This window comes from Staurois parvus, unplaced genomic scaffold (genome assembly GCF_062004578.1).
Source record: "Staurois parvus isolate SC_StPar_1 unplaced genomic scaffold, SC_StPar_1.0 ptg000155l, whole genome shotgun sequence".
NCBI classification, from domain to species: Eukaryota; Metazoa; Chordata; class Amphibia; order Anura; family Ranidae; genus Staurois; species Staurois parvus.
In genome coordinates, this window is record NW_028317951.1 from 24,449,982 (window position 1) to 24,468,620 (window position 18,639).

Below are 18,639 nucleotides of genomic sequence, written 5' to 3' on the forward strand. Positions count from 1 at the left end.
CCCCCAGCGCTGACTATGGCTATCACATCGAGGACGCAGTCATGTCTTCCATCTTTATAACATATGCCAAAGCCTTCCTTTTCTCCATGATGTGAGTGTTTCTTACTGTGTTCCTCAACAAATGTTCTACATACTGCACTTAGAGGCACTTTTTTTCTCTTTTTTTGTCCATGGACACATAGACTAACATAAAGAGGCAAAAATAAAAAAAAATCAAATGCCTGTAACAGGAGTTTGACAGCTGCAGGGTGCACGAGGCCTTAAATAGAATTTAAACTGAGTAGTTTTCTGCTGCCTAATAATTATAAAACACAGCTGTGTACCCTTTTGTTGGTAGCATACTTTAAAGGTAAAAGCACTTTCTGAACTGATGTATACTTTATTCTTGTCCCAGCAGCCTGTTCATGTAAATAACTAAGAGATTCATACAGAAGCTACCATCCTGACATCTACGTGATTATATTGTACTTCTCTTGCAGCAGTGGATCCTGAGCACCACTAGAGGGAGCAGGGGAGAAGGAGAAGGACTCTGCATTGGGTTAATATGAGCAGTTCATCTTTCAGCTCCCTATAGTGGAGGCCAGGAAATGCTGTAAACACACTACACTTGTAGCATTCTGTCCACAATTTTTGATCATTGGCAAAACAGGTAACCGTTGCTAATGACTTTATCAAGAAAGCTGCAGGCACAAGTGAGAATAAAGTATGTGTGTTAAAAGTGTACTTTTTCCTTTAACTAAAACCTCATATTCGTTGTTAAATGGAGAACTGCCCAGTATTTACCTTGCACACATTTTATAAATGTCCCATGTGTGCATTACTTTGTTTTTCTACATTTTCAAACGTTTTCTTGTATAATCTATGTTTATTAAAGTAATTTAAGCAATGCAAACACATGATGATAAAAAAATGAACAAGTACTGGAATTTGTGGCAAGCATGAGCATGGTTACTTTGACTCGATGATGCATACAATAACCATTCAACAGGGTATATCCAATCCTACCTCCTTGTCCATAGAATATCACATATTAATAGAACACTCTTTCATCAAGCCAATTAGTTTTGAATGCCACATCCAAAAAATATTTAGAAATTTCGAGTACAGAATAGGACTATTTTGGCACCAAAATTAACGCACAAAAAGAATTATTCTAAAAACATACAACATTTATTGTTACAAAATGTTTTAGAAAAAAGCAAAGACAGAAGACTTCTGTCTTTGCCTTTTTAAAAAACATTTTGGAACTATAAATGTTATATGTTTTTAGAGTAATTATTTTTGTGCTTTACCTTTTGTGCACAAAAAGTCCTGTTCCATACTCGAAACTTTTCTAAATATCACATATCGCTGGACTATTAATCTAAAATATCTGAATAAAAATGTATTTGTAGTGATTGTAACATGATAATAGTGTGACTCAAAGTACCACCTGCCTCTGAGTTTTAAAATTCTATTTAATACCATGTTGGTTAGAAGTGTTTAGAGAAGATAAGAAAAGAGAAGTTCTAGTGAAACAAGGAACATAAAGAGGAGGTAGAGGGATATATTGAGCTTTCATATACTCTTAGACACAGTCTGATAAAAAAACAAAAACAAAAAAAAAGGAATATCTTAAGATAAATATGTACATTTTGTTGGCGCTCATGAATTACTAATAATTTGTATTATATAACTATATATGCCTGCCATTGTTTGTGTTGCAAAACAGGGGCAAATTTGGCTATGGGCTTCTGTCTGGACAGTACTCCAAACCTCCAGTGAAATGTGAACTCATAGAACAAGTGATGAAGGAAGAACACAAGGTATTTTATGTGAGAATGTTCGTTGGCATGATCTTCTGAAGAGTGGAAAAAATTGTACCATGTTATTATAGAGCCAAAGAGAATCTGTCATGTTTGTAATTATTTGCATCTTAGGACTCATTAAGATCTCTCCAGTGTTGTGTGTTGCTGGAACACAAACGTTGGCACACTCTTTATTTGTATTAGCCATTGCTGTGCCAGTCATTATCAATGGCACCCTAAAGCATTAAATCAACACATCTCAGGCTACTCTGTGTTATACACTGTGTGCAGTTATTAGGCACGTTATATTTTTGAGGATCAATTTCATTAATGAACAACTACAGCGCTCTCGATCAATCCAAAATGTTAATAAACCTCATACCTGAGTATTTAAGAAAGTAAAAGTGAGGTTTTGTCTTTCTTAGGAGAATATCTATGTGTGCACAATTATTGGGCAACTATTAGTGTGCAGAATCATTATGCAACTAAATGAAAAAGGAAAATGTTCCCATCTCACTTGTCTATTTTCATCTGTTAAAGTGAGAATAATAAACAACTCAAAATTTATAGATAAACATTTATGACATTTAAAAAACAAATTAGTGACCAATTTAGACACCCTTCTTTTCAATTACGGTCATAAGCCTTCCATTCATGGAGTCTGTCAGTTTCTTGTTCTGTTGATGATCAACTTTTTGTGCAGCAGCAACCACAGCCTCCCAAACACTGTTGAGAGAGGTGTACTGTTTTCCTTCACTGTAAATCTCCCGTTTAACCGCTTTCACGCCACCCTATAGCAGATATGCTGCTACAGAGGGGCAGGGGTGTGTAAAAGCACTCCTATATATGTGATTTTGCATTTCCGGGTAGGGGGCGTGCGAGCCCTACCTGCGCTGCTATTTGTAGCCTCGGCTGTCAATCGCCAGGTTCCGACCGGCGATTACTCGCTGACAACCAGTGATTGCCGAGCATTACTGACTGGCGGAGAGAACTGTATGTAAACAATTCAGTTCTCTTCCTTGTCAGCTCCTGCACACTGCTTTGTATGGCTCTGCATAGCAGAGCCATACAAAGCAGTGTGCTTACAGTTGAAAACACACACACATCTTACAGTAAAACAGCAGACCGTTAACTTTTTGATCGCCCCTCATGTTAACCCTTTCCTGCCCAGTGCCATTAGTACAGTGTCGGTGCTTTTTATTAGCACTAATCACTGTATTGGTATCACTGGGGATGTCAGTGACAGCAATACAGTGATCAGTGCTAATAAAAAGAACTGACACTGTACTAATCGCACTGGGCAGGAAGGGGTTAACATGAGGGGCGATCAAAGTGGATGTCAGTGACACCAAGTCAGTTCCCCCAGTGTCAGAATGCCCGTCGCAGTCCCACTAAGTCGCTGATCGCCTCCTTTACTAGTAAAAAAAACAAACAATTCCAGTATATATTTACTGCCATTTGTAAAGGCTATAACTTTCACTTAAACCAATTAATTTACACTTATTTTTTTTTAGCAAAGACATGTAGTAGAATACCTTTTGGCCTAAATTTATGACGAAATTAAAATTTTTTTTTTTTTTACTTAACATGTTTAATAGCAAAAAGTCAAAAATATAGTTTTTTTTCTCAAAATTGTCTGTCTTTTTTTTTTTTTAATAGCACAAAAAAATAAAAATGCACAGGCGATCAAATACCACCAAGTTCTATTTGTGGGTAAAAAAGGATGTAAATTTCATTTATGTACAGCGTTGCATGACTGCGCAATTGTCAGTTAAAGTAACACAGCACCGTAATGCAAAAAATGGCCTGGTCTGGAAGGGGGGTAAATCCTTTGGAGGTCAAGTAGTTACGTAGGGCCCACAAGTTCTCAATAGGGTTTAGGTCAGGTGAGAAAGGGGACCATGTCATTATTTATTAATCTTTAAGGGCTTTACTGGATAGCCACGCAGTTGAATACTCTGATGTATGCGATGGAGCATTGTCCTGCATAAATATGGTCTTCTTGAAAGATAGAGACTTTTTCCTGTACCACTGCTTGAGGAAAGTGTCTTCTAAAAACTGGCATTAGGTTTGGGAGTTGATTTTGAGTCCATCTTCAACCCGAAAAGGTTCAACTAGCTCATTTTATTAATATCAGCCCATACCAGAACCCCACCTCCACTTTGCTGGTGTTTGAGTCGAAGTGGAGCTCTGTGCCAGCCACAGGCCCATCCATCTGGTCCTTCAAGAGTTACACTCATCTCATCAGTCCATAAAACCTTTGAGAAATCTGTCTTCAGATATTTCTTGGCCCAGTCTTGACGTTTCAAATTGTGTGTCTCATTCAGTGGTGGTCGGGTTTCAGCCTTCCTTACCTTGGACATGTCTCTGAGCACTGAACACTTTGTACTTCTGGGCACTCCAGGTAGGTTGCAGTTCTGAAATAAGACAGCACTGGAGGATAATGGGTTTATGGTAGCTTCACGTTTGATTCTCCTCAAATCTTTGGCAGTTAATTTGCTTCTATTTTTCTCAACACATTTCTTGCAACCCTGTGGACTGTTTGTGACAAAATATTTGATGGTTCTGTGATCTTTGCAATTTCAAGAGTGCTTCATCCCTCTGAAAGACTATTTGCAATTTTTGACTTTTTAGTGTCAGTTTAATCTTTTGTGGCCCATTTTGCCTTAGGAAAAGAAGCTGCCTAATAATTATGCACACCTTGATATAGGGCGTTGATCTTCTTAGGCCACACCCTCCCTCATTACATAAATACACATCTCCTGATATGCTTAAATCCAATAAGAATTCAAGTATGTACAGCTTGGAGTTGGACAATATGCATAAAAATGAAGATTTGGTCAAAATACTCACTTGCCTATTAATTGTGCACACAGTGTAGTGTACTGTTGTGTTTAAAATGGTGCATGTTTAATTTTGGTTAATTTCATCCCATTAATTTAAATTGTCTTCATTTAATATGCTGCCATGTCCACTGCAGAGGTAGGTTTCATCTACTTCAAAGAATTTAGCTTTAAGAATATTTAGAGATGGTGTTTACAGAGTATGTGTAGTCCTGGATGTTAATCAAATTTAAAAGGGTTCTAACACTTTTCCGCTCTGTTTAAAATTTAAAAAAGTGTTTTGGTTGGGCATACTCCATTAATGAGTGTTTTGTGAGTTGTCATAGCATTTGGCAGTTTACTGGTAATTTATCAAAATTATACAATAAGAGAGCTATGGCCAAAGCTTTTTTTGGTCATAATTCTCTTGTTGATTATAGGAGTGTACTTACTTTTGCTCTTCTGTGTCTTAGAGTCATCTTATAACAGACTATTTCCCGCTATCAGCTGACATGGCAGAGTCAATCCAGGCACTGGAAGGACCCCAACCATTTTGTCGGGATCCACCAAGATGCTTGACTGACAGCTGGCTCCAGCTCTCAGAACGTAGCTGAGAGTCGGAGTCAACTGCACCCGCCCCGTCCCCAGTCTGATGTTTCAGTGAGTCCAGGGCGGAGAGCAGTGACTGACAGTCAATGCTCTCCGCTCTGAGCAGAGTAAACACACTAATGTTGCAGCATAGTGGTGAGAAAGGATGCTTGTTTGTTTTTTTTTTTTTTTTTACACCCCAGACTTCTCCATTATTGTCAAAAGTACATCATTGTTGTTTGAGTGCATCAGCCATACTGTAGTCATCATGCAGTTGCTATCATATTTATTAGGAAGATGGAGCCTGGCCTTAAACCACATTCTGTTAGCAAAAACTTGCTTAGTGAAGTGTTTCTAGGATGATCAGAGAGCGCACCCCCCCCCCCCAAGTGAAAACTAGCCTTGAGAATCCCAGTAATATTAGGAATGTTCACATCTTGCCACATAGCTAATTGATGTGTGCAGTGTTCATGGGGAGAGTTGTTGGTGCCCATGGGAATGAGCTTCATTATAGTGTAAGAGACTCGATATGCCTGCTCAAGAATCTTCTCGGTCTCCTAAAAAATCTCCAGGAATGATCTTTCACAGAATTGGGGGTGGGTAACATTTCTTCTTGGCAGGAGGAAGATAAACAAAAATAGCCTTTCCTCTCTCTGGTTTCATTAATGCCGAATACCGTCAGGTGGCTGATTCTAATGTCACCTTTTTTCTTTGGGTTTGTGTCATGCCGTCCCATTTTCCCTGTATCAGGTGCTGTTAAATGATTTTCCTTTGTACATCCTGTCAATTTTTAAATCCCTGTTTGCTCTTTTCATATAACGAGAGGACATTCTAGGACACAGCTGGTGAGTGATATGCCTTGCATTCCCCTTCTTCCTCCTTCAACGTGCTATTAATGTCTTTAGTATTGATAACACAACTGTGTTCTGTAGGAGGCAGGGAAAGTTCATTTAACCGGTTTATTTCCAGAGCAGCTGCACCTAACACAGATTCATAATATTCACCTTTTACCTGCATTGGAGGAGAATGCATGAGTAGATCTTTCATTTATTGCTGATATTTATGTAGCTATTTACATAAGTCCCTGCCTCAAAGAAGTTTACAATCTAAGGTCCCTAACTCTTATCCACTCATGCTAAGACCAATGTAGACAGGAGCCTTCTAATGCTCCAGTAAGTCTTTGGAGTGTTGGAGGAAACTGAAGTACCGAGAGGAAAACTATGCAAGCACACGGAGGACACGCAAGCTCCATGCAATTAGTGCCCTGACGGGGATTTGAGCTGCAAGCCCTATTTTTAAAGCTGGGTTCACACTATTCAAATGTTGTACATATCCTGAGGAACTGGATTAAATTTGCTACGTGGTGTGGTCCATCCAACACCCTTTTTTTGAAAAATTGAAGGAGCTGGGAAGAAAATTGCCAGCCAAACAATATCTGCATATATTCATAAGCACCTGCTGTTAGGGTTTTCTGACAGGTGCCGACTGCAGCTATCAGAATACATTAGCCCCAGCAGGGAGATTCTTCCATCTGTATAGCGTGGAGTATTTTCGTTCATGTGTGTACCCATCTTTAGTTCTGGGTAGAATGTGATGGGCTCAGTCGCCCAGTCCAGCAGAAAGATCTAGTTACTGGAGTACATTCACCACAAATTTTAAATCCTCTTGAATAAGTCTTCTTCATGCTGCTGCATTAATTTGAAATAAAAGAATAGAAAAGGGAGAGCAAGAGCATGACAGGTGAATGAAGCTAGGGATTCAGAAGTAGGGCTTCTCCTAGACATTTGCTGATGGAGCTTGTCAGAATGTAAAACTCAAATATTTGTTTTAAAGGAACTGATTTTTAATGTAGCATACTGTTAATAGTGATCACTGAAGGATCAGTCTCATGATGTTTCATATTCATTTAGATCAATTTAAATTAGTGGAGGACATTAATCAATTTTGGCGTACAGCAAGGGCAGGGCTAAACAGGAGTAGCTAGACAGATATACGTTAAGAAATTAGCTTCATTCATAATTCTCCAATATGTGCTTTAACAGTACAGTGACAAAGTAAGGCACCAAGCACATAGCTGTACAGGGACCATACAGCGGGTAGAGCCTGCATAATCCGTTTTGCCAGGACCTACTGCTGCCACATACTGCCACCCGTTGAGATGACTTGAAGATACCACTGTACATGGTTATGTGCTGGGGGCTGCGTAAAGCACGTGCAGGGACGTATGCTTCCAACACACACTATCTGCACAGAGCATGCTTCTGTGCGTGTGCTTTACACAGCCCCCTGTGTGTTTCTCCCTGCAGCAGGTGAAAGGGAGAGAAATAGAACCTAGCTTTTAGCTACTGCAGGGAGAGAGACCCAGGGAATCCGTTTCTGTAATTGCCCCCCCTTCCCTTAGCTTCACTGATCACCCCCTTTCCTGCCCATATCTAAATCCCCTGCTGTCCGCCAGCCCCCCCATTGGCCTGGGCCCTGTACAGGAGAACTGGTTCTACTCCCTTATCAGTGGCCCTGTGCATGCAGCCTAAATTGCTTACAAAGTCACATATACTTTGATAAATGAGAGGCAGCTGGATTTACATCTAATTGTAGTCCCTTATCTGTAAAAATTAATTAGAAGGCAGTAGCAAGTGTTGTCCACAGCATGCAGTCAGATTCATGTAGTCACTACCTTTTAGGGGTAGATTAGAACATAAAAGGTACTGTCTGGCTGTTGCTGGCAAATGTATATATGATCAAGTTCTTTTCTGATAAAGATTTTGAAATACATTATTTCCACACAGAATGATATACTTTTTCTTATTGTCAGCTAGTCAGTGGTTGGGATAATGTCCTATTTAAAGAGTATTTAAATGTATAAGGTCTTCATATATATATATATATATATATATATATATTCTTGATCGTATTTTTTTTTTTGTTTTTATTTAGAACAATTTCTTACAAATATTATTAGTTTACATTTTCATCCAGCTGGTGGATCTCTAGGCTCTCTTTTGATGTATTTTTCAGTATAGTATTAGCTGCTTTGTTTCAGACAGCCTGAGACCAGTCACTACTTTTTTCTCTCCTCTTGTGCAGAGTAGTATCGGCGCCTCCTGTGTTTATCTGCACAGCCTGTAGTGGGATGTCCTGCTTGTCCCACCCATAGTTTTGCTCTCTATTCAAGTTATGCTTGGTGCCCCCAGAAAGGAATTTATTTAAATGATATATTTGTGCCCATAGTTCTGCTTCAGGTGCTATGGGTTCATTTTTTTTTGTTTGTTGAAATACTGGTTCATGTTTCTGATCTTCAATGCTTTTTTTTTTTTTTTTTTTTTAAATCTCTGTTTAGTGTTTTTTGTGCCACTTATTTTATTTTGTACACATCAAAAAAGAGTTAGTACAGATTTGTTGGTGTGATTTTACATATAAGATTATGATGCATCACTGTTTTTAGTACCTTGTGTGTATAATGCTGCTTGGGTTATGTAAAAGAGGAAAATGAAAGCGCAAAATGTTTTGTGTAGGTCCTTTGGGAGATGAATCATTTAAACATTACACTATATAAAATGCTGAGCATATGGCAATTATCCATATGAATCATGAAACATAATTTTTAAAGGTCAAAGAATTCCCACAATGCAGTATTAATCAGATTCATGTTCTGTCAATATTTATTTATAGCAAGCAAGTGCCCAGGTGTCCTGATTATCAGATGCAGGTTTGTTTACGTTAGCAACACAATTTTTCTGATGAGAAAGGAGATACTAACTGGAGCTACAAAAAAATAGTCCAAAGACCCAACAAATTTCACCAAATGCCTTGGCTTAATTGGGGAAACTATAGCAATGGAGTGCTGCTCTGTAGGGGGCATGGAAAAAAAATCAAAGTATCAGTTTTAGTAGAGCTGACCTATAGTCTAAATGTGTGTGTCTTTTAAGTGTGTGTTGCCTTATGTTATGCTTAGATTATTTTATTATTTATTGTACACATACAGTATTTATATATGTATTTAAAGGATAAATACATATTCATGGAAACCAAATGGAGCGAGTAAAAAAACCCCCATATCTATCTATCTATCTATCTATCTATCTATCTATCCAGATAGGTCCATATACAGTCAGGTCCATAAATATTGGGACATCGACACAGTTCTAACATTTTTGGCTCTATACACCACCACAATGGATTTGAAATGAAACAAACAAAATGTGCTTTGACTGCAGACTGTCAGCTTTAATTTGAGGGTATTTACATCCAAATCAGGTGAACGGTGTAGGAATTACAACAGTTTGCATATGTGCCTCCCACTTGTTAAGGGACCAAAAGTAATGGGACAGAATAATAATCATAAATCAAACTTTCACTTTTTAATACTTGGTTGCAAATCCTTTGCAGTCAATTACAGCCTGAAGTCTGGAACGCATAGACATCACCAGACGCTGGGTTTCATCCCTGGTGATACTCTGCCAGGCCTCTACTGCAACTGTCTTCAGTTCGTGCTTGTTCTTGGGGCATTTTCCCTTCAGTTTTGTCTTCAGCAAGTGAAATGCATGCTCAATCGGAATCAGGTCAGGTGATTGACTTGGCCATTGCATAACATTCCACTTCTTCCCCTTAAAAAACTCTTTGGTTGCTTTTGCAGTATGCTTTGGATCATTGTCCATCAGCACTGTGAAGCAGTCCAATGAGTTCTGAAGCATTTGGCTGAATATGAGCAGATAATATTGCCCGAAACACTTCAGAATTCATTCTGCTGCTTTTGTCAGCAGTCACATCATCAATAAATACAAGAGAACCAGTTCCATTGGCAGCCATACATGCCCACGCCATGACACTACCACCACCATGCTTCACTGATGAGGTGGTATGCTTAGGATCATGAGCAGTTCCTTTCCTTCTCCATACTCTCTCTTCCCATCACTCTGGTACAAGTTGATCTTGGTCTCATCTGTCCATAGGATGTTGTTCCAGAACTGTGAAGGCTTTTTTAGATGTCGTTTGGCAAACTCTAATCTGGCCTTCCTGTTTGTGAGGCTCACCAATGGTTTACATCTTGTGGTGAACCCTCTGTATTTACTCTGGTGAAGTCTTCTCTTGATTGTTGACTTTGACACACATACACCTACCTCCTGGAGAGTGTTCTTGATCTGGCCAACTGTTGTGAAGGGTGTTTTCTTCACCAGGGATAGAATTCTTCGGTCATCCACCACAGTTGTTTTTTGTGGTCTTCCAGGTCTTTTGGTGTTGCTGAGCTTACCGGTGCGTTCCTTCTTTTTAAGAATGTTCCAAACAGTTGTTTTGGCCACGCCTAATGTTTTTTCTATCTCTCTGATGGGTTTGTTTTGTTTTTTTCAGCCTAATGATGGCTTGCTTCACTGACTCTTTGGATCTCATCTTGAGAGTTGACAGTAACAGATTCCAAATGCAAATAGCACACTTGAAATGAACTCTGGACCTTTTATCTGCTCATTGTAATTGGGATAATGAGGGAATAACACACCTGGCCATGGAACAACTGAGAAGCCAATTGGCCCATTACTTTTGGTCCCTTAACAGGTGGGAGGCACATATGCAAACTGTTGTTATTCCTACACCGTTCACCTGATTTGGATGTAAATACCCTCAAATTAAAGCTGACAGTCTGCAGTTAAAGTACATCTTGTTCGTTTCATTTCAAATCCATTGTGGTGGTGTATAGAGCCAAAAATGTTAGAATTGTGTCGATGTCCCAATATTTATGGACCTGACTGTATATTTGGACACAGGCACAATTTTATTTTTTTTCAGGTATTTACCAAAACATATTCAAGCTATAGTTATAGAATGGATATGGCCTGAAAGTGCACAGTCTCGGGTTTAATTTGAGGGTATGTACATCCAAATTGGATGAAGGGTTTAGGAATTGCAGCTCTTAAGAATAGCCATCCCCCTTTTTTCAAGGGACCAAAAGTAATTGGACAATTCAATCAAAAGCGGTTTCATGGCCAGGTGTGGGCTACTCCTTCTTTATTTTCATCAATTAAGCAGGAAAAGGTCTGGAGTTGATTCTAAGTGTGGTATTTGCATTTGGAATCTATTGCTATGAACCTACATCATGTATTTAAAGGAGCTGTCCATGCAAGTGAAACAGACCATTGTAAGGCCTCAATAACTAAACAAATCCATCAGAGAGCAGCAACATTAGGAGTGGCCAAATCAACAGTTTGGTACATTCTGAGGAAAGAAGAGAGCACTGGTGAGCTCAGCAACATAAAAAGGCATGGACGTCCACAGAAGACTACAGTGGTGGATGATTGCAGGATCCCCTCTATGGCAAAGAAAAACCCATTCACAACATCCAGGCAAATGAAGGACATTCTCCAGGAGGTGGGTGTATCATTGTCAAAGTCTACAATCAAGAGAAGACTTCACAAGAGCAAATACAGAGGGTTCACCACAAGGTGCAAACCATTCATAAGCTTGAAGAATAGAAAAGCCAGGTTAGACTTTGCCAAAAAACATCTAAAAAAGCCAGACCAGTTCTGGAAAAGCATTCTTTGGACGGATGAAACTAGGATGATTCTGTACCAGAATGATGGAAAGAAAAATGTGTGGAGAAGGCTTGGAACAGCTCATGATCCAAACAACACAACGTCATCTGTAAAACATGGTGGAGGCAGTATGATGGCATGGGCATGCATGGCTTTCAGTGGCACTGGGTAATTGGTGTTTATTGATGATGTGACAGAAGACCGAAGCAGCTGGATGAATTCTGCAGTGTTTAGAAATATACTGTCAGCCCAGATTCAGCCAAATTCAGCAAAGTTTATTGGACGGCACTCCACAGTACAGATGGACAGTGATCCAAAACACACTGAAAAAGCAACCCAGAAGCTTTTGAAGGAAAAGAGGTGGAATATTCTGCAATGGCTGAGTCAATCACCTGATCTCAACCCCTTTTGAGGATGCATTTCACTTGCTGAAGGCAAAACTAAAGGCAGAAAGACCCACAAACAAAGAACAACTGAAGACAGCTGCAGTTAGAGCCTGGCAAAGCATCAGAAAGGAGGAAAGCTAGTGCTTGGTAATGTCCCTAGGTTCCAGACTTCAGGCAGTCATTTCCAATAAAGGATTCTCAACAAAATTATTAAAAATGAATATTTTCTTTATGATTATATTCATTTGTCCAATTACATTTGAGCCCCTGAAAATGGAGGGACTGTGTATAAAAATGCAGTTCCTAAAATTTGTACTTGATATTTATGTTCAACCCCTTGAATTAAAGCTGAAAGTTTGCACTTCAAATTAATTTGGATTGTTTAGTTTTAATTTATTCTGGTGGTTTACAGAGCCAAAAGTATGACAATAGTGCCTGCGTCCAAATATTTATATAAGTGTGTGCATGTATGTATGTATGTATGTATGTGTGTCTATCTATCTATCTATCTATCTATCTATATATATATATACAGTGGGGATCAAAAGTTTGGGCACCCCAGCTAAAAATTTGTATTAATGTGCATAAAGAAGCCAAGGAAAGATGGAAAAATCTCCAAAAGGCATCAAATTACAGATTAGACATTCTTATAATATGTCAACAAAAGTTAGATTTTATTTCCATCATTTACACTTTCAAAATAACAGAAAACAAAAAAATGGCGTTTGCAAAAGTTTGGGCACCCTGCAGAATTTATGCACTGCCCCCTTTGCAAAGCTGAGACCTGCCAGTGTCATGGATTGTTCTCAATCATCGTCTGGGAAGACCAGGTGATGTCAATCTCAAAGGTTTTAAATGCCCAGACTCATCTGACCTTGCCCCAACAATCAGCACCATGGGTTCTTCTAAGCAGTTGTCTAGAAAACTGAAACTGAAAATAGTTGATGCTCACAAAGCTGGAGAAGGCTATAAGAAGATAGCAAAGCGTTTTCAGATGTCAATATCACCTGTTCGGAATGTAATTTAAGAAATGGCAGTCATCAGGAACAGTGGAAGTTAAATTAAGCAAGATCTGGAAGACCAAGAAAAATATCAGACAGAACAGCTCACAGGATTGTGAGAAAAATAATTCAAAACCCACGTTTGACTGCACGATCCCTCCAGAAAGATCTGGCAGACACTGGAGTTGTGGTACACTATTCCACTATAAAGAGATACTTGTACAAATATGGTCTTCATGGAAGAGTCATCAGAAGAAAACCTCTTCTACGTCCTCACCACAAAAATCATTGTTTGAACGTTGCAAATGAACATATAGACAAGCCTGATGCATTTTGGAAACAAGTTCTGTGGACTGATGAGGTTAAAATTGAACTTTTTGGCCGGAATGAGCAAAGGTACGTTTGGAGAAGGGGCACAGAATTTAATGAAAAGAACCTCTGTCCAACTGTTAAGCATGGGGTTGGATCAATCATGCTTTGGGGTTGTGTTGCAGCCAGTGGCACAGGGAACATCTCACGAGTAGAAGGAAAAATGGATTCAATAAAATTTCAGAAAATTTTGGATGGTAACTTGATGCCATCTGTGAAAAAGCTGAAGTTAAAGAGAGGATGGCTTCTACAAATGGATAATGATCCTAAACACACCTCGAAATCCACGGGGGATTACATCAAGAGGCGTAAACTGAAGGTTTTGCCATGGCCTTCACAATCTCCTGACCTCAACATAATTGAAAATCTATGGATAGACCTTAAAAGAGCAGTGCGTGACAGACAGCCCAGAAATCTCAAAGAACTGGAAGACTTTTGTAAGGAAGAATGGGCAAAGATACCTCAAACAAGAATTGAAAGACTCTTGGCTGGCTGCAAAAAGAGTTTACAAGCTGTGATACTTGCCAAAGGGGGCAGTACAAGATATTAACTCTGCAGGGTGCCCAAACTTTTGCAGACGCCATTTTTTGATGGAAATAAAATCTAACTTTTGTTGACATATTATAAGAATGTCTAATCTGTAATTTGATGCCTTTTGGAGATTTTTCCATCTTTCCTTGGCTTCTTTATGCACATTAATACAAATTTTTAGCTGGGGTGCCCAAACGTTCGATCCCCACTGTATATGTGTGTGTATATATATATTATATATATATATATATATATATATATATATATATATATCATATACAATTGGTACACAATCTGAATTATAATTTAATGTTAAAAAACAACTACCTTGAATTTTCAGACTGCAGCCACTGTGATTTTCTAAAACGTCAATACAGTATGGCTTCTACACACAGTTGGTGTACGGAACCACTCCAGAAAGCTCATATCCTACTTGTGTGAAGAAGTCTGTGCTAGGATACAAGTCAGGTTTTAAGCATCCTCTGCAACATAAATGTCATTGTGATTAAAATTAATTAGTCACTCATTCAGAACCAGCATCCAAAAACACAGTGGGAGAAACAATCCTTGCAATTTACATTGATCACTCAGAGGGCAATGTTTTTTTTCTCTACAAAAGTGGAGTTACTTTTCAACGACTGTATGGGGCTGATTTACTAAAACTGGGGTGTGCAAAATCTGGTGCAGCTGTTCATGGTAGCCAATCAGCTTCTAACTTCAGCTTGTTCAATTAAGCTTTAACAAAAAAACGTGAAGCTGATTGGTTTCTATGCAGAGCTGCAGCTTTAGTAAATTAACCCTTATGTGTTTAAAGCTGAACTTTGGAAATGTGAAAAACTACCCCTAGAGTGGGGCTACCTCTGCACTGCAGAGGTTCAATGGAAGCTTTTGCCTAGAACAAGTTACTTATCCCTCGCTTTCTCAGGTGTCCTCCTTTCCATACGACCAGTTCCTTGCAGTTGCTTCTCTCTGGCACTTTGTTGGTTGTCATTATGTACAATACAGGGTCAGCAGTCTTACATTGTAAGTGAGGACAGTCAGGGCTTGCCCACAACCCAGAGCATTGGAGGGAAGAGGAAAGTGCCAGTTTCCAGGGGAGCCAAGGGATAAAGTAAGTAAAACTGCTTTTTAATGGCACCCTAGTTTAAAAACATGCATTTGACCCTTGCAGCAGGGGAAAGTTGAGTTGGGAGGGGGGTGTGGGGGGCAGAGAAGCTGCAGCACAAGGGTCATTTTTTTAGATTTCCTCACATTTTAGCTTTAATATTTTATTTTCTGGTATGGTCTAATTTATTAACTTTTCCCCCCTTTTTTCTGTCCTGTTTTTATGTTTTAAGCCTCAGCCAAAGGGGATTACAACTCGTATGTTCAAAGCAATAATGAGCAAAGGCCATGCAGAATTCTCATCAAATAGACAACAAGATGCACAAGAATTTTTCCTGCACCTTATTAATCTTGTAGAGGTATTTAACAATGTTTTTCTTGAATTTGTAATGCATTCCTTTTCTAAAAATATATATAAAAGTACTATCAAGTAAAGGGGGGTGTAAAAAAATGTATGATAAATGCTGGTGAAAGCTTCCTTCTTTCATAATGTGAATGGCAATCTATGCTTACAAGAGTGCTTGGAAGTGCTTAAAAATCTTATAGATGTTTCTTTTCTTACCTGTAGATGAATTTAATGTTTCTCAGTTTGTTTTCGCTACCAGTTGTCCATTAACTTCAAGTTTGTATGTGCTGTATTTAGATGATTTACTTATTTTCTTTATAGAGAAATAGCACAAGCTCAGAAAATCCCAGTGATGTCTTTAGGTTTTTGGTGGAAGAGCGGACACAATGTTGTCAGTCACGGAAAGTGCGCTACACAGAGAGAGTGGATTATATAATGCAGTTACCTGTGGCAATGGAGGCTGCAACAAATAAAGGTAAGAAGACCATAGGCAGTTGATGTTCTTTAGAAGACCATAGGCAGTTGATGTTCTTTAGAAGACCATAGGCAGTTGATGTTCTTTAGAAGACCATAGGCAGTTGATGTTCTTTAGAAGACCATAGGCAGTTGATGTTCTTTAGAAGAAGAGCATATGATAAAGTTAGTTCAGAAAAATGAAGGATCTCCAGAATACTTTGTCTCAGCATGAAATCTGAATGTTTATAGTTTGTGAAGAAAATAGGGACATACTTGTACCTTCCTTATATTTTTGATCATTCAAAATTCACATGAATGGCAATCCATTTTTCTTCAGATGAAGTGATTGCCTATGATTTAAAAAGAAGAGAAGCAGAAAGTTCAAAAAGGCCGCTGCCTGAACTTGTGCGTGCCAAGATTCCCTTCAGTGCCTGTGTTCAAGCCTTCACTGAGCCTGAGAATGTGGATGACTTCTGGAGCAGCGCTCTCCAAGCCAAGTCTGCTGGCATTAAGTGAGTCTTTACAACACAACCACATATGCCAGAAATACATTACTTTATCGTTTAAAGTGCATCAAACCGTTTTTTATGTTTTGGAACAAATAAAGATTAAAAAACCCCTGTGAGGTTTTTTATTGCAGTCTGTTTCCCCACATAGAAATGCAATCTTACTATTTGTTTACAGTTTTCTGGAAGTGAAAGTGAGGGAAAATCCAAAATTTGAGTTTTCAAATAAACAAGGAACACATTCCAGTGGGAGCACTTGTTCTTGTGACAACGGTCTGAGAAGGGATTTCCCTCACATTTAGAGTTTTTTTTTTTTTTCTTTTCACTTTTTGTTGTGTTTATGAAACAGGAAGTGAAGTCTCTGCTGTAAGGTTAACATTTTAACCTTTTTTAAATATTCTCTGCTTTATCCAAAAATGAAAAAAAAACAAGTTTAGATAAACTTTGATATGATTTTCCTAATGCAGTGTTGTAAAAATGTGAAAGCTAATCATTTAGTACAAGAGACTCGATTTACTGATTTTCTCTTGCTTTTTGTTGATATTGTACTTTATATAATGGATTATAAATATGGATTATTTCAATAAATAAATAGACAGATATGAATTACTAAAGAGTAAGTCCACCTTATGGATGAATCAGTTTAATTTACAGTTTAGATTTTTGCTGAGTACTGGGAGTATTGCTATTGCTATACTTCCAGCGCTCTGAGGCTGGAACCTTCACACACAGCTGCTGCTACAGCTTTGCCTGCCCCTCTCTTCCTCCTGCCCAGGCACAGAGCTCTTTATATTACGTGAGCCAATTTAAAAAATAGCCTTCTGTGAATGGACAGTGGAAGGAAAGGGCAGGTAGAAATGCTGTGTATTAGAAAGCAGCATCTCTCCTTTTAGGGTATCAGGAGTGTAGTGATGGCTATATTTCCTGAGCCCTGTAAAACTTGCCACTTCCAATTAACAGAGATAACTCCATGAGGTGGCATGCACCTCATTGGGTTATGATTAAGCACAAGATCGTGTTAAACGGGTTATCAGGTCCTGTATTCATGTCCTGGTGTTTTGTGTGTCCTATGGATCAATAAACATACACTATATTCATCAATCCTCCGCTGTGCGGCTGACCCTTCTTCCTGCTGTATCGTGTGTGGTGGCAAGCCAGAGCCTGCACCTGTCATGGATTGATCGGGATTGTTTGCCTGAGTGGTATACCTATGTTCTTTGGATCTGCCTCATTGTACTTAACCTATAGTAAGCCAGCAGATTTTCAAAGTAGATAAATTCCTGGAAGTCAGCTTTATTGTGATGAAATACCAATTTTATGCCCATTTCATACAGAAAAATTACAATATCACACCTAAACAATATTTATGTTTGTGAACTGGACATTTTGCAAAAAATTATTATGAGAATTTGAGAAAAAAAAAGTGAAAGCAAAAAAAACTTAGTTATTTAAACTTGTGCACTTTTCATCAATCCACACATCATAAGTATGTAAAGCAATGTCTCTTTTTGTGAAATATGCAGCTTTTTTGCTCACAACAGCTGCACAAAACTTTGATATCTTTGCATCAATAAATAATCTTTATATGTCCATAGATACTGTGTTTCCCCAAAAATAAGACACTGTCTTATATTTTTTTTGGCTCAAAAAAACACTAGCTCTTATTTTCTGGGTAGGTCTTATTTTTTTAATGTCCAGGTGTGGAGAGGGGGTGCAGAGGTGAGCTGCAGGCAGTTGTGGATGAGGGTTACTGTGGAGAGGGCCGGCTCATGACAGTTGTGAGCTGCAGTCAGGTGTTGCAGGGGTGACTTGACAGGTGTTTCAGATAGGGTGCAGAGATGAGTCACAGACAGGGTACAGGGGTGAGTTGCGGACAGGGGATGAAGAGGTGAGCTGTGGCCAGGGGGTGCAGAGGTGGGTTGCAACTCAAGCTCACCTCTGTACCCTCCCTCCCCTCCCAGCCACAGCTCACCTATGCACCCTGTCTGCAAATCATTTATCAGTTTACTTTTGCAACACCTGACTGCAGCTCACCTTTGCACACCCCCCCCTCCCCCTCCACTGCCCTCATATGGTTAGCTAACTTTTCAAAACACAGCTGTCAGCAGCCGGCCCCTCTCTATATTAACTCCCGTTTTGCGTCCCTATCTTCCCACACCGTGCACCAAGCGCACTTACCGCTCCGCCTCTTCCCCACTGGCCGGTGATCACCCTGGGGCATC

General features: G+C 39.1%; 1 protein-coding gene across 1 annotated transcript in view; it reads left to right on the forward strand.

Moving 5' to 3' along the window:
• The window catches only part of USP13 (ubiquitin specific peptidase 13), a 121,414-nt gene that overhangs the window by 76,497 nt on the left and 26,278 nt on the right, over window positions 1-18,639 (forward strand). The window contains exons 10-13 of the mRNA XM_089675553.1: window positions 1,712-1,805; window positions 15,343-15,468; window positions 15,777-15,930; window positions 16,249-16,423. Coding sequence (XP_089531679.1) covers window positions 1,712-1,805; window positions 15,343-15,468; window positions 15,777-15,930; window positions 16,249-16,423 — 549 coding nt within the window. The remainder of the gene's footprint in view (window positions 1-1,711; window positions 1,806-15,342; window positions 15,469-15,776; window positions 15,931-16,248; window positions 16,424-18,639) is intronic.